General features: G+C 36.1%; 1 protein-coding gene and 1 pseudogene across 4 annotated transcripts in view; one reads left to right on the forward strand and one right to left on the reverse strand.

Annotated features, from left to right (window-relative positions):
• The window catches only part of Pls3 (plastin 3), a 92,900-nt gene that overhangs the window by 43,009 nt on the left and 33,001 nt on the right, over window positions 1-16,890 (forward strand). For all 4 annotated transcript variants that reach the window (XM_063246299.1, XM_063246302.1, XM_063246300.1 and 1 more), the window contains exon 2: window positions 13,481-13,561. In XM_063246299.1, the coding sequence (XP_063102369.1) occupies window positions 13,489-13,561 (73 nt within the window). In that variant the 5' untranslated portion in view covers window positions 13,481-13,488. The remainder of the gene's footprint in view (window positions 1-13,480; window positions 13,562-16,890) is intronic.
• Window positions 11,122-11,243, reverse strand: LOC111756161 (small nucleolar RNA U13; annotated as a pseudogene).

Here is a 16,890-nt window from a genome sequence, read left to right on the forward strand (position 1 = left end):
ATGAAAGATTCTAAAAGGAATGTGCCATTTTTCAATCCAAGGAATTAATTGAAGCTTTAGCTTAGTATGATAGGAGAAAGAAAAGGGTCTTTCTATTGTCTTTGAGTTTGACATTTTAGACCATTTTTTTTGTCTTTTTCCTTTTTTTATTGGTACCAGGGATTGAACTCATGACTGCCTGCTTGCAAGGCAGGCGCTTATGCCGCTGAGCTAAACCCCCAGCCTAGACCATTATTAAAACTTGCACTAAATAGATTACAAAAAGTTTTGCCTGGCAAGTATTTAAATATTATCTCCATTTTAAGTAAAATTAAATGTTTCTATTATTAGGAAAGTTATTTATGAATTTATTTTTAAATATCCATTGGCTTTGAGTTTTGTTTATTAAGTACAAAAAGAAAAAAGGAAATTTTTACTTAAAATGGAAGTATTTGATATTCCTCCAGGAAATGACACAGGATTGGGCACCTTTTGGTAATTCAATGACTCATACCTATTGGTACTGAAAAAAATCAATTAGCATCTAGCATATGCTGTATTCTAGAATAGACTAGAGATACTTACAGCAAAAGAATTCATTTTTAATAACTATATATGAGTAAAATGTTGGGATGTCTGGGGTTTGTTTTAAAATAATTAATAAAAGTTGGGCTGGGTGGCACATGCCTATAATCCCAGCATTCTGGAGACTGAAGTAGTAGGCCAGCCTGGGCTACATGGTGAGTTCAAGGCCAGCCTGAATTACATAGCAAGACTCTGCCTCAAAAAGATTAATAAAAATTTAAAATAAAAATATTTCAAACTGAGATTACAAACGCACCAATTCTCCCCCATAAGCTCCAATTGAATATATTTGTACAACACTACATTAAAGAAAAATTCTCAAAAATAAAAGGACACTTGTAAGAATTAAGAAAATAATTCAAGGAAGAGAAACATAGGAAGAGGGGAAGGGAAAAGAGAACAGGAAGCAAGATTAGTAATTGTGGGTAAATCTTGAGTTTATGGATATTGGTTGTACTATTCTTTTACTTTCATAAAGATTGAATGTATTGCGGCTGGGGATTTAGCTCAGCGGCATAAGCGCCTGCCTTGCAAGCAGGCAGTCGTGAGTTCGATCCCTGGTACCGATAAAAATGAAAAAAGACAAAGATTGAATGTATTCATAATATAAAACTGCAATATGTCTTTAGCTTGTGGCAATTTGTATTTGTTTGTAAGCATTAATTTTTATCTATAACTTGCCGCTTGTCAAAATGTGAGCTATCCAAGTTGTGCATTATTGTGAAGGCAAAATGTGCTGCCCGTATGCCAAAATTGTTGCCAGTAAAAATTCTTTAAAAAAAACTTCTAAAGTTTGACTTTCAATTAAATTCAAAGATCAGGTTGCAAACATCTTGAGTTTTGTAGTGTCTTTAAATATTTGAGAGTAGCTAGGTAAAGTATGATAACAGGCCAATTGCATGTGAGGAATGTGAGCACATTACTATGTCCTGACGATTTTGTTCACAGTTTGCTCTAATAGTACATGCAGTGTATTTATTTCATTTTTGATGCTGAGGAAGGAACCCAGGGCCCAATTTATGCTGGGCAAGCACTTTAAGTGGAACTAAATGGGGCCAGGGATATAGGTGAGTGGTATAAGCACCTGCCTGGCAAGTGCAAGGTCCTGAGTTTGATTCCCGATACCAAGGAAAAAAAAAAAAGGAGCTAAATGACTAGCCTAGCATATGCATTTTTAAAACCACATGAAATGGCTAGATAAACTGTCTGGTGTGTAGGTCTGCTCACTGACCCTATTCACCTCCATCAAGGTTTTTTTCTTCAACCAGCATTTAGTAGGCACTCGTGAGCCAAGATGCAAAGTTAAAGATGATACTAGCCCTTCTTTCAAGGAGGTCTCAGAAAGGTAGAGACAGAAAAGGAAGTCAATTATCATCACACTAAAAGAGAAAGAAGAGGTAACAGTTACAAACAAAATCTGGGATGGTTTCATTGACTGATTTACACAAGTAGAAAGAAGATTACAATTTAACTCACCTTGCAAATAATGGCCATCTGTGTTCCCTGGTCCTTCCTTATAAATCTTTTTTTTTTTTTTCAGAACTGGGGATTGAACCGAGGTACACCCTACCACTGAATCACATCCCCAGCATCCCCTGCTAATGAGCAGGGATTGCAGGAGTAGGATACTGCCCTCAGCTTTCCTAATAAACCTTTATACGTTTCTTGTGTGTATCAGTAGGAATTATGAAGCAACCTACATGCAGGAGACAATAATCTATTTTTCACATTCAAAAACTGATGGGTCTTTAAGTCTCATTAAAGGTTTTGGATAAATCCAAGACAAAATTGCAGTTGTATGTGGTAGCTACTTGGGATTGCAAAAGGATAGGTTAGTCTTCAATAAAAAGCATTAATTTTTGCAATTCATTTGGAATTGGAAGTGTATTTTGTCATGAAAAGAGTAGATAATGCACTTCAGGTTATCTCACCAAATGTTCCTTAAACCTTACACTAAGTTAATTGAAATATGTCTTTGTGTTTATATATTTTAATTAAAATGAACTATAAAAACATAATTGGTAAATGTATCCAGACTTACATTCCATTAGCTATTTGCTTTATTCCCTAGTTCCTGCTACTGTATAACCCAATCAAGTGTCTGCATTAATACTTCATGAGAAAATACTATCAGTTCTATTTGGAGAATCTGAAGATGTCCTCTGGGGTTGGGAATGTAGCACAGTGGTAGAGCACACAGTGGTGAATATGAGTACCTTAGTTTCTTCCCTAGCATGGGAGTAGAGGGTGCTTTGTTTAGTTTTACAATTCATGGCTGAAATGTCAAGTAGGCTTACCAGAAGTTCTAAGCCTGAAACATAACCTCATTAAGTGAGGCCTGGTGTGTGTGTTGAATATCATGTTCATACAAGGTTTTTCTGCACATTGACTACAGCATGCAATTCTTAATAATGCTGCTGCACTAAAATTAGTGAACAGTGAGTGAAATACTTCATCATCATTTGTTTCAACTTTTAGAAAAAGTCTCACACTGGAAACCTAGGACAAGTGTGAGGGCATTTAGGGTTTGACTTCCTTGTTTGGACTTTGAAAGTATTAAATGTGAATGATGCCTACTGACTCTTAAGCTATTCCAAATGCTACTCTACCAAGATTCCATGAAAGGTTTTTAAAAGGAAACAAAGAAAAAACTTCAAACCTCTTGCTCCATGAGAAAAATGCTGTAAGAAAAAGAATCCTAAAATATAAAATAAATCACATGCATACTTGACTATTGATTATCTTTATAGTACGACATTAGCACTGATACTATGAGAATGGCTGTTCATAATACTTAGCATTCAAGAGGTTGAAGTTAAGCAATGTTAAATATGATGACAAAGAAGCTGATCGCATGTAGAATAAATGTACCACAAGAGAAGGGAAGCAGTTATGTCCTTTTTTTCGCTCTGGTGTTTGGGTTGGAATTCCAGGGCTTTGTGCATGCTAAGCACATCCTCTACCAATGAGCAAAATTCTTAGCCTCTGCAGGCTTATTTTCAAAGAGTATGGACTGTGTGTCCTATAGGCTGCTATAGGCTGTTATAGCTTTCAGCAAAGCTTGTGTCACCTCTTTGTTTTCCAGGTAAGAGTAGCTAATTACCTTCCCATCTTCCCTCACATACATTGTTTAATTTTACATTTGCTGCACAGCTCTGGGTCTTAGGCAAAGTCATTTAACCATCCCAGACACTTCTTTCTTCCCCAGTATAATTTAGGCAATGAAGTTATGGACTCCTACAGATTCAGCTGTCCAATTGTAATTCCTGGGGTCATTGGACATTGAGCATACTGGGAATTCTTACTATTATAACTGAGTGAAGTATGGTGGGAATATGCATGACAAGGAAATTTCTAGAAACAGTTCTCCAGAAACAAACGTTTTCCTCTACTATATTGGGGATTGAATCTATGAGTGTACCACCACCGATCAGCTGTCCTCCCCCTTTTAAGCAGGGTCTCCCTAAGTTAGGCAGGCAGGCCTCAACCCCACAATCCTCCTGCCTCAGCCTTCCTAAGTAGTTGGGATTAGAGATATGCACCATTGCATCCTACTCAAACTATCTTGAAATAAGACTTGCAAAGCAAACAGTTAGACAGTATTTGTGTGCTGTCAATGAAAGAATGGCTGTCTTTTAATAAAGAGTACTCTTTGCCAATGTTTGAGTTTCTATGTAGAAGAGGCAGATGAACTGAATCAAGTAGGATGATAGATATCCTAGCTATGTAACTACAATAATCCTATAATCCTAGTTTATGTAACTACAAGACAAATTCTGTAACTAAATCAGTAAATTTTGTGGCAAGATTCTAAATGCTGTGGGAGTTGAAGAAACAGATCTGTAGGCCAAGAATATAGCTCAACAGCACAGCGTCTGCCCAGCAAGTGTGAGGTCGTGAATTCGATTTCCGGTACCAAAAAAAAAAAAAAAAAAAAAAAAGAAAGAGAGAGGAGAAGAAAAATATCTGAGGCAAGAGGCGGAGTAGTTAGGAAACAGGCTTTGGGAAAAGAAGCAGATACTGCCACACACTGCAGGGTGTGGATAACTTGGATAGCAGAGAAGGAAAGTAAAGAGGAGGCCTGGATAAGTGTGAAGAGTCCATACAGAAAGAGGAAGTCACAATGGGAGAGTCAAAGAGAAAAGGACAGGATAAAACCAAATGTACTGATGCGGAAGTTAACAGTACATGTTCAGGATGAAAGTTATGATCAAAAAGGCTTCCGAGTGTTGTTGAAAAGTGAATCTGGCTAGGTGTGAGTACTTGGGTCACTCTGGGGGACCAAGATTATAAGGCAGAGTTTAGGTAGTTAACTTACACATAAGCAGTTATAGCTTCTTGAAGGGGGACTGGTGTGATCAAAGGTTCCTGGGTGTTGATTTTGGGTTATTCTTAATTCAAAAGGTAATTATTAAGAGCATACCATGTGTTCATGCTGTGGAGAATACAGCAATGAGTAAACTGTATTTTGTACTCTAGCAAGTTTTATTGGGCAAGAAAATTAATTCAATAAGTTGTTGAGGAGGCTGTGTAGGTTGACGGTTGAGTATATTGACTTTGGTATCAAACAGGTTAGGGTTAAGATCAAGTTTGCTCTTTCTTGCTGTGTGACTTGGGGAAGGTTACTCAAATTTGCTATGCCTGATATAGCTCTTTGTTAAAATGGTAATAGCAATATTATCAGGCTCATAGTTTTCCTGAGAAATAACTTACATAATATATATAAAGCAGTTGTTCTAAAGCATAATAATTGAATCCTCCACAACGGTTAGCTGCTGAAATAAAAAAGCCAAAACTTGTAAGTGGGGTTGGGACGGTAGCTCAGTGGTACAACACTTGTTCACTATGCTCAAAGCAAATAAAGACTGCATTGCAAATAAAACATAATGTATATATTTTTTCTGTTATTATGATTATTATTATTACCTACTCTGAGCAGGAACTGTGATGAGGAATAGAAATATGAAGATGAATGAGATGTGTTCTTGTCCATTAAAAAATTTTGTGTAAGAATATGAAATCCTATTCTTGTAGTGACTCTATTTTCCAAGTCAAGAAAAAGGTGCATATGGCCTGGCAATGAAACAAGATGTTTAAAATTGGAGCCGTGGGAGGGAATCCAGGGCTGGATTGCAATGGGAGAAAACACATTGTTCTAAGAAAGTCCCAGGAATTAAGAAAGCTTCTCTCTGTGGGGTTAATCCGAGCAGGCCTTCAGACAGTGATTATAGTTAGGAATGGGTAGAGACAACCCCAGAGAAGAGATCTCCAAGTGGGAAAGGACATGGCCTGTTTCAGGAATAGGGTATCTTTCGAGTGTAGGATTTGAGGGTGCAGTACATGTAATGTAGAAAGGAATATTGGAAAGGTAAGCAGATATCAACTCAGAAGAGTGTAGGACCTCGAATACCTTGATAATAAGATAGGGCTTCCTTTTGTGGGAAAGCATAAGATCTGCTCTTCAGGAAGTGAGCGCTGGAATGATTATACTGAAGCCAGACAACACTGTAGACTAAAAGAGTTTTGGAGTAGAGCAGAGGGCTTGGTGATTAACCCACCCTGCTTTTGTTTCTTCTTTGTAAACTGTGCTCTCAGTGAGAATACAGAAAACTCAAAAAGTAGGTAAACTGAAAGTGAGACTTGGTTTGGCCAGGGAGGAGTTGGGGAAGGAAAGGGACTGGGGATGTAGTTTAGCGGGGAAGTATTTGCCTGGCATGTATAAGGCACTATCCCGAATACCACACACTCATACACACACCACACAGGTAGCAGTGTGGCAAGAAGTTCAGTTGAATCACTCTTGAAGACTTTGATCACTTCTGAGTTGGACTCTGACCTGCTGTAATTGTGTCTGTCACTAACCTGAAGCACAAAGTCCCAGCTGCTTTCTTTCTGCAGCTCCAGATGCCATGTTCTCTTTTTGTCTCTGAACTGAGATTACCTTCACCAGTGATGTCTAATCTGAGAAATTCCTGAGGATTGTTCTCAGAAAGTTCGAAAGTCACCTTCTAGGGAAAGATTCTCTGACCTACCACTCAATGTATGATTACAGTACCACTGATATGGTATCTTTTCCATCAGTTTCCACTAATAAACAGTAGTTTTTCCAGAAAGAAAAGGAGTGTCTGGCACATAGTAAGCCCTCAAAGAACACTTGGTGAATATACATGACTGAGTGAATGTGCAGGACATTCCAGTTGAAACCTTTTGAAGTCATTAGGAAACGGCAGCAGAGCTTGAGTAATAGTAAGAGTAGGTGAGCTTTAGCTCACAGAATGTCACACGCCCATGCAACTAGAAGTCTAGTGTTGTTGACTTATCCTAACTAGGGAGGAGGCAGGGTGGAAGTTTCTACTGGCACAAATAAGTATATACCTAAAGTGTGGGCGTCCCAAAGCACTGTCTGTTTTGTATGGATGAAGGTGACAAATAATAGACCTTTTCTCTTACTCACTCTTAAATTGTTCACACATAATGGTGGCTAGATTATTGGGGGTTTTCTCCCTTTTATAGCGAAATAATTTATTCTTTCATGTCTTGTTCACCCTTCGTTGCTTTCTTCTTTATGATAGGACTTCTAAGTACATGTTACCCAATCTTTAAGTAATCAACTTCTCTTTCCCAATTCTATTTACCTAACATGCTCCTGGCTGGAATGTCTATAGTGAGTATTCCCTGGATGTTTTTTTTTTTCCTTTTTCTGTGGTGCTGGACACTGAACTCAAGGCTTAGCACATGTTAGGCAAACTCTAACACTGAGCCACATCTCCTGCAGACCCCACATTCCTATCCTTTAGCTGCCTTTCAATTTTGAAAGGCAAGGGGGCAGAATGTAAAGTTCAAAATCAAAGCTGACCATCCACAGACGAGTTTCTCAATGTGTTAGCCCTGCCTCCTGACCCTGACTTGGTACAGAGTAACACACACTAGTCCGCACATTGTTTAGGGAGCTGCATTCCTCAGGGTGAGTGCCTCCGGAAATGAAAACAGCCACCCCTCCCCTTCTCCTTCAAATTCGTTTCAGAATTTGAGTAATAGTTTCAGGTAGTTGCCGATACACCCTTCTCAGCAGAGACTTGTGTTCAGGATTTACGTATAGTTAAAAGCTCCAGCACCAGCACAGCGGTTTCATAATTGTTGTATTGTTAGTCAAACGCCGCAATTAGGGATGACTTCATAGGCATAAGATTCTTCTATGGGTAACGCCCTGAATTCATACCCAGTTGTACACGATATCCTTTTATGAAAAAAAAGCAAACAAACAAGATTTCGTTTGCTTTTGTTTTAGTCTCTTGGTTGAAAATCTGTTTTCCTGTGTCTTAGATGTTTAGGGACAGAGAGCTTTCTTTTTTCCTGCTGCTCTCCCTGTACGGAGCAGGCAGACATAGGAGCTGGGGAAAAAAACAGAACTGTGGGTAGATCAAAGCACTTCACAGCTGAGAGAATTCAGAAAAATCTAGAAACCCATGGAGGTTTTATTGTTGATTACTGTTTCATTTGCTGAATTGAAATGGAGGGAAAATATATTTCTATTCCTTTGACTATCAGTTCTTTCTCATGTCATAACAATAGAGTTCACTTTTGTGGGAAGCTAAGCTGGGGAAAAAGAAAGACACATTTCAAAGTCAGCCTTTCCTTTTGCTTACCCATCATCTATTAAGAAATTGGGGTTAAATATACATTCAACAATTGCTATTTACTTTTCAACTCTTTACCTTTTGTTTGGCATTGTTTGTGAAAAATGTGCAAATTAAGAGGACTGTGGCAATAGTGATATGTTGCAGCTACTTTGGAAAAGAATCCTGAAATAGTTAAAGTGTAATTACTTAAGTTTGAGTTTCTTTACTTTTAACTCATCACTTGCCTGCTCTTCAGGTTGTGCACAGAAACTGGCCTTGTGTAGGAGCCAAATTGAGTCATAGGTTAAAAAGCAGCTGATGAGTTTTCTTTAGGCCCATCCTTCTTAAATTACTTTGACTACAGGCTTGTAATTTTTATATGCGAGGGAGACTTATTACACTCTGTAGTCAATAATTACAGGTAAGATGAGAAAAGTTTTCATGTGCTCTATTTAAAAGGCCCTTAGAGAAATTAATGCCTAATATTTATATAGCCTCTCACAATTCCCCATTTTCTTTCACTGAGGATTTGTAGTCACTGTATAATTCTTTGTGGTTTACAATATGCCTTCACAATGTGACATCTTTAATCTTCATGAGAACCTAGGGGAGGAATGTATTGTTGCTATTTTCAGTTGAGGAAACTGAGGATCAGAGATTAAGTAAACTTGCTCATGGATACCCTGTTAGGAAATAGTAGAACCAAGGCACTAATTGATGCCTTCTGATTCTATAGGTGAGAGTCTTTCTGTTAAAACATTTTTAGTACATCTTTGGGGGAGGAACAGCAAACAGTTTGATATTATAAGTACTCAGGATGAAATGAAGGATCCGTAGGGCAGTAATATGTCAGATCTTCACTTTTATTTTGTGAGCTGCTCTGGGGTGTTTTCACTGCTTTGGGAGAAAAAGGACCTATACTGCAATGAATGGTTCATGAAGAGGAATAGGTCCTCTGTTATTTTTACTTACAGGATTTTAATATTTTAAAATCTGCAGCCATTTCCAAGTTTCTTTATTGATGCTTTTTTCCTAGATTTTTCTTCATTTTTTGATTTCCTTAAAAATACCATTAAGTAACCATGAGTAATCATAATGACTAACCTTTCTTTAATTTGTAGCAAGAAAAAATTCTACGTGAAATTTGTTGTTTTGTTTTGTTTTGAGACAGGGTCTCACTATGTAGGTCAGACTGCCTGACCTGAGCCTTGTAAGTGCTGGGGTTACAGGTGTGCTAGGATCACCACATCTGGCTTACAAGAAATAATTTTATTAATATTCTAACAACTCACAGCAGTGAGTTCAAAGCTTGCCAGAAATACATAGCAAGACCTTGCAACCAAAAAAAAAAAGGACTTAAACAGTAATTTTAGGAATTGTGATGCTTAGCATGTAAAGTTATATTGTGAGCCCCTTAAATTTGACTTTGTAGGGATGAGAGTTGTGCATAGCATGTGTGAGGCTCTGGGTACCGTCCTCACCATCTATAAAGAAAAATGAAATTAATTTGAATTTCCAAATTTTAGTTTTAGCTGAGATATTTCCCTGTAACATTTTGTTTTACTTTCAGATGAATAAATAAATGCATGAGATTATTTATATGGGAGAATGCTATGTTGAACTACATATCATACCAGCCTTGCCTTGAAATGCTGTCTTGGGGATATGTACACATTCCATTTTTTTAATTCTTATTCCAATGTTCCACTTAACATCTCTGGATGGAAAAATCTGAGTTAAAAGCCTAAAATAAGTTGCTTTCAGCTTTTATTAAGACGATTAGACACAAAAAGTTAGAAAACTTAAAAGTATATATTTTTAGTACACTTTATTACTTTTTTAGAGTAAACTGATGCCTTAAGCATTTCTGCAAGAAGAACAAAAGAAATACCTTCCTGATTTCCCCAAGAAGGAATTAATAGTCCTTAAAGTCTCCAACTTTTTCCCCTATAGAAAATGGACATTTGTACTTTTTATTGCAGCCACTAGTTTACTTTATGCTCTGTTATAATTATTCACGTTTGACTCCCCAGACTGTAAATTCCTCTTCGGCAGGAACTAGGCATATAACAGAAGCTTGAAATATGGCAAGACTGTAGACGTGAGGGCTGGAGGTATTTCAACCTTATTCAGCCCTGCTGCCTATAGAGGTGAGAGATGGAAGAGAAAGATTTAGTTAAGTTACCAGTCAGTTGGAATTAGATATGTTTTATGGACATAACCAGAGTTGTTTTTTTTTCACCCAGTTTTTTCAAAATTTCTCTTTTGTGCAGAAAGGAAATGGCAAAATGAGAATAAAATCAGTTGTGAGGGAGAGTTTTTGGTGTTTTTGAGGGGCTTTATGCACATATTTTAAGTCGGGGATGGAGGTTTAGCTCAGCAACATAAGCGCCTGCCTTGTAAGCAGGCAGTCATGAGTTCAATCCCCGGTACCAATGAAAAGGAAAAAGACAAAAAAAAAATTAAGTTATTGTGCACTCAAACTGTCCAAACTGGGAAGGACTTTTAGAAATAAAAAACAAGCCACATGTTTTGGGTTTTCTCACTTTCAAACTTTCTTTGCCATTCTTCTGCATTATATATATAATTCATGGAGATGGGTAATAATTTCATATTAAAATGAGAATTGCCTAAAGTATTTATAAAGAAAGGTAAAATAAGACCTACATAGTATATTTCCATTCAAAAGTATTAAATATCATCTTTTTGAAATCTTACTTTTAGAATTACTATTGTGAGATTGCACCTTAAATTATGAAAAATTTCTTCTTATTCTTAATCTTTAAAATGACCAAATTTGTATCTGATTGAAGATCTTTCTTTAATGAGATTCCTCTGAAATCTACTGACAAGTTATCAGTCTTTAGTGGCATTTTAATATCATAGGTAAGACATGTTTATGAGCAGACAAGTTCTGACATAAATATATTTTTATTCATGTCAAACCAGTAATCTGATGATGTCAAAACAAGATTTGAGGGAGGCAAATCTCACACAGTGGCCTGGAAACCTACTTAAATTTTTAAAATACCAGTCATTATATATGTGTTGTATTATGATGGAAGCTTATGGTATCATAAGGTTATTTTAAAATTTCCCTAGGATTTGAGGAACCTGAGTTTGGATTCCAATTTCATGATCCTGCTGAACTGAAGTCATCTAATTAAAGAAAGGTTAAGAATATTTACCTCATGTGGCCACTGTGCAGGTTCAGGCAATTAACATGTATATGAACTTGTTCAACTTATTACTTGGTATGTTCATTGATTGAATGAGTTTTATTAAAGTATTATTTTATTGAATGTTTTGCCATGTGCCCAGAACTGTGGTAAGTTCTAGAAACAATAGCTATGCTGTGCAAAACACAGACATGGCCTGGCTGTCTTAGAATCTTTCCCTCTCTGAACTGCCCTGGCTCAGTCAGTAGTGTGCGTTTTGGAGAAAGAGAGAGAGAGAGAGAGAGAGAGAGAGAGAGAGAGAGAGAGAGAGAGAGAGAGAGAGAATGAGAGAGAATTGGGGAATAGTTTGTTGCATTTATTTATTTATGTAGATAGTTTTGCCATGCTGACCTCAGACTCATAGCAACTATCTTCCTGTCTCACAAAGTGCTGGGAACACAGGCTTGTGCCCCCACACTCTACTGCTTTTAAAGAAACATCTGAAAGGGATCCATACAAGAATTTAAAGTGTTTCTATTCTCTACTCTTTTTTGATTTTGTAAGATGCGTCTCACCATTCAATCCTCGCTGGCTTCTAACTATTGTCACAGCTCTTGGCTTCCCAATTACACGGCTGACTCCTAGCTTTTACACGGGGTGTGTGTGTGTGTGTGTGTGTGTGTGTGTGTGTGTGTGTGTGTGATGGGGATAGAATTCATGCCTCACATCTAGGCAAGTGCTCCACCACTGAATTATATCCATAGCCCCCCAAAATTACGTTTTTATAGTCTGTGAAATTTAACACTTGAAATACCATTTTGAAAAGACAACATTTAAGTCAGTGAAACTACTCTGATACTCTAATGGTAGACACATCTGTTCAGACCTATAGACTGTAACACCAAGAGTGAATCATGGTATACATTAAAAATTTTGGGTAATAATTATGTGTCATTGTAGATTCATAAATTATAACAAATGTACGGCACAGGGTAGAATTTTGGTAATGGGGAGGCTATGCATATGTGGAGTCAGGGTATGTAGGGAGCTCTCTATACTTTCTGCTTAAGTTTCTTATGACCCTTAAATTTTTCTAAAAGTCTGTTTGAAATTAAGAGAAAAAAGAACATGAAATGGCAACATATATTCATTTTCTTTTTCCATTGTCCCAAATTGTTAATCAGTTTGTATTTGGAGACTACCAATTGTGATACAGACTGCTCTATTACAGGGGTCAACAAAGCTTTTCTTTAAAGGTCCAGATCATATATATCATGTCAGGAGATGAAGTTAAGTGTACTAAATATTTCTATAAATTTTTATTGACATAGTTCAAAGTACAATAATAATGGGGTATGATTTTGTGATGCAAGTCTGATAAGAATAGTATTTTCCAATATGCTCTATGATTGAAATTGACTGCAAAATTCCTGCAAAAACCTTGCTTAGGTTGGGGAATCATACAAAAGCAAGTGATAACTCACAGTTGGCCTACAGTCTATTCTATTGGTTAAACCCCTGATGTACTGCTTAAACATATCCAGTAAGGTTAAAGTGGAAAGGGTAGAAACTCAGATAATACCAGTTAGCTGCAAAAAAAAAAAGTGCATTAACACAGTTATATGGTTTCCATATTAAAAGCAAACATATTTGTTTTATTTGATTCCTCTTTACCCCACCTTAAACAAGTGGTTAATAGATATCAGTATCTTATTTGAAAATTGCTATTTTAAGTGAATGACTGTGAAAGCGGCTTAATATGAAAATGACATTTTACACACATCACTGGTCAAGTAATTTTCATCTTTAGCTTTGGCTTGTTTGATGAAGAATTTCTATCATGTGTTTATTTCCTGTCATTGCTGGGTACCTTGACCCTCCTGACACACTGCACATAGTTTAGGATTTTTGTCCTTAAAAGGGAAATTTGGAAATATTTTTCTGATAACTTTTAGTAAATGAGGGATTCGCATGTCTTTCTTTATTATGGATATAGCTACAGATATCCTAACTTGTTTAAATTATCTCAGTAGTTTACAATTTTGTTCAAAATATTTCTAACTGAGAAGTTAGCAAGAGTGCTTATAATATACTCATCACAAACTCTTTTTAAGTCTGAAAACTTTGACTTGTCTTTAGATCTTTAAATGGATGAGATGGCTGCCACTCAGATTTCCAAAGATGAGCTTGATGAACTCAAAGAGGCCTTTGCAAAAGTTGGTGAGTGTGTTTTACAATATTACTATTAAGAAGGCAATCTTTTGTTTTGTCTCAATAACAGTCATTTCTCTAAAACAAAACTGCATGGAATATTAATCAGAAGCCTTGGGGCAAGATAGTTAAAGTAGCTGGGATCAAGTTCTGCAAGCTACATTTAAAACTATATTATTTCTAGTTATATCAAGCATTTAATATGTTCAAGAATTTGTAGTCCAGGGTTCCAGTTGTTAATTAGGCCTCACCATGGCTCCTAAGATTCTTGTGGCACATGTTACTGTATTTTAGGTATCATGCTTTTCTGAGGAGAGAATTTGAATCTTTTGCCTGTTCCTAAAGGAATGTGAGACCTCTGAAACTATCTAACGGTATTTATCCTTCCTTATACTGTTTCTCTCTTAGTTCTTCCATGCCTTTGCATTATGCAGATTGTTCTACCTTTTCATGTTAAATTAAAGCATCAACATAAGATGAAGGCACAACATGCCATTTGGATTGTTTTTTAATATCATGTCTTACAATTGAGCAGCTATGGAAACAGTCTGTAGAAGACAGAAAACTGGGTTTCTCTAAAGAGCTACTCCGTATGAGTCACTATGTGCTTAGAGAGGTCAACTATGGCTGCTCAGTGTCACATATACTAAAGGAGAGATCATAAAGTTGGATCATAAAGATTAGCTATTTAAATCAGAATTTATTCTTAAAACTGCACTAAAAATCTCATTAGTGAAAACAGAAGGAGGATACATCTCTACTGCCATATATTTATGGTCAACATTTTCTATAAAGGCATTTAATAATAACAATATGTCTTAGGAAAAATAACTCCAGCCAGAGTATATTCACGACTCCATCAGAAGTCTAACTAAAAAAAAAATGGAGTAATCCTGAATCTAACACAATTTTGCATGCATTTTTAACAAGTAGTATTTTAGTAGATATGACTTACTGTAGAAGAGTACTACATAGTCTGATATAAGAATAATTATGAAAAGCAGCAAGTGATTTCTTGGCTACAGGAGGTATTTTCTTTGTTCTTTTTTTCTTTCTCTGTTATTCTTGCCAATCTTATAACTGTTTTGGAAATGTATTTCCTCTGATCCTCTTGCTTTATATATACTCATCTTTCAATGTTGGGGACAGCTTAATTTGTTTCATTATGAATAAAATGTTAGGGTATGGTCCTTACCTTGTTAATGTTGTGATTGTTTACTCTTCAAAGCTTGACTTATAAGACAAATGTTTGTTGTTAGTTGAATAGGCCTGGTCCTCAAGGGCAGCATCCTGGAAATACTTATATGCAATACTTCTTAAATTTAATTCCAGTATTACTCTATCTGATAAAACTTGGGATACTCTTATCAGTAAAAGAACATAATTGTTCCTTGAAAACATAAAAATATAAAGAGAATTGACCAAAGACAGGAGATCAAACCATGAATGAGTCTTACTGAATTCTCTACCAGACGTATATTCCTATGTTCAGATCCTTATTAATGTATATGCTGTAAATAAGAATGCTGGAGTCCAAAATTTTGGCATTTTCTGAACATTCCTCTTTTATATTCTCTTCTCAGTATTTAGTACAATGCTACACACGTTAGGTTCTCAGTAAATATGATATTGATTGAATCACAAGGAACTTTACATTATCTTGATTTATTGGGATTTTGTCACATCACCTATACATTCAAAAGAGCCTTAAAGTTTTGTTCATTACACTGTAGCACATTATACATATATATGTATGTATATGCTTAAATATGTATATGCATATCTGTGTATAGGCTTGTATATAGTCAGTCTTTTAAAAATTCATTTAAAGTCCAGCTGAATTTTTTATTTTCTTTTAGAATCTTTGTAGTTTTAGTTCTTGTTCATTGCAGAGCCTTTGGGCAACTGTCAAAGGTGTTATGGAACTTTGTTTTTTCATCCAGGGAAACTTTATTTTTAAAACACACTCTAACATACTCTCCTGTGGAGAGAGGGATGGAGAGGACAATTTTGCCTCAGCTCAATTGTGAAAAAATATGGAAATCATTATATGATTTTCCCCATCTATTAACAATAATAGCCTTGATTATCTCCTTAGAAATTTGGCAAAGTCATAACGTGTGGAGAAAATCTCTGTAATTACCACTAATCACAGGTTTTGGTCAATCAATTAATAGTGCTTTAAAACTCTTTACTAGAAATATATTGAGTATGAAGATTTAAAGGTCCCTTCTCACTCATTTTCTGTACCTGCTTAGTTTTAAGTTCCAGTCTCATGTAATTATTTCGATTTTCTCAACAATTGTTTCAAGTATTTCCTGTTTGAATAGCACAAACTTTAACTCATCTTCCTCTTTTAAATTTTTGTTTTAATTGAAATACTAGTACTCTGTACAACTTCTTTCTTAAAGGGTAAGCTAAAAATTTTCAGAACAGTTAGGAACTGATTATTTTACCCAATAGAAAATGTCTTTTGCACTCTAAGAGTGTCATTTTGCTATAGAAGCTAGTGATCAGTTGGGTTATTACTTGCCACAGGGACAAGTTCATATACAATAAAACTCAGTTTTGCTTTATTCCTGCCAGTGGACTTTTTTGTCTCCTAAGAAAATTTGCACTGAAATTTTAACATGAAATTCATCCCTTCTGACATATAAGAATAATGGGGTTCTTAAATGGCTAAACATAGCGTGGGTGTAGTCCTATGAGAATTATCAAACTAAGCCAAAAAATTTTTTGTAGTGGTGATTTTTAGCTGTACCAGATTTCTCTCATCCCAGGATATTGAGGATTTTTTTTTCCAATTTCCAATATGTAGTATATAAAAGCCACATCAAAGTGATACCACCAAAAAAATGGTGGTTTAGTTGAATTTACTTTTAGTATCAAATAGAACTATGCCAATGCACATTTGTTGGTGCCTTAAAAATAAAAGCTATAGCCCAACTAAATAAATAAACGAACAGTAGTCTTTCAATGTGCCATCAGGTTAATTATCTCTGGAATATTAGAAGCATGTGTATTGGAACTAAGTATGGTGGTGTGGCCTATAAATCCAATATTTGGGAGGCTAAGGCAGGAACATTGCAAGTGCAAGGCTTGTCTGGACAACATAAGTGAGACCTTGCCTCAAAATAAAAAGGTAGAGATGTAGCTCAGTCATTGAGTGCTTGGCCGGCATATGCAAGACTCAGTGTTTGATCCCTCGTATGGCAAAAAAAAAAAAAAAAAAAGATATTTCATTATGGCCTGAAAACCATGCACCAACAGTATGGAAGACAGTACACATGTGTGGGAGACAACAAGAGCACACATGCGATTGGGAGCGCACTCCGGGA

This window comes from Cavia porcellus, unplaced genomic scaffold (assembly GCF_034190915.1).
Source record: "Cavia porcellus strain 051 isolate PalLab524CR breed Dunkin Hartley unplaced genomic scaffold, mCavPor4.1 scaffold_3, whole genome shotgun sequence".
In the NCBI taxonomy this organism is placed as follows: Eukaryota; Metazoa; Chordata; class Mammalia; order Rodentia; family Caviidae; genus Cavia; species Cavia porcellus.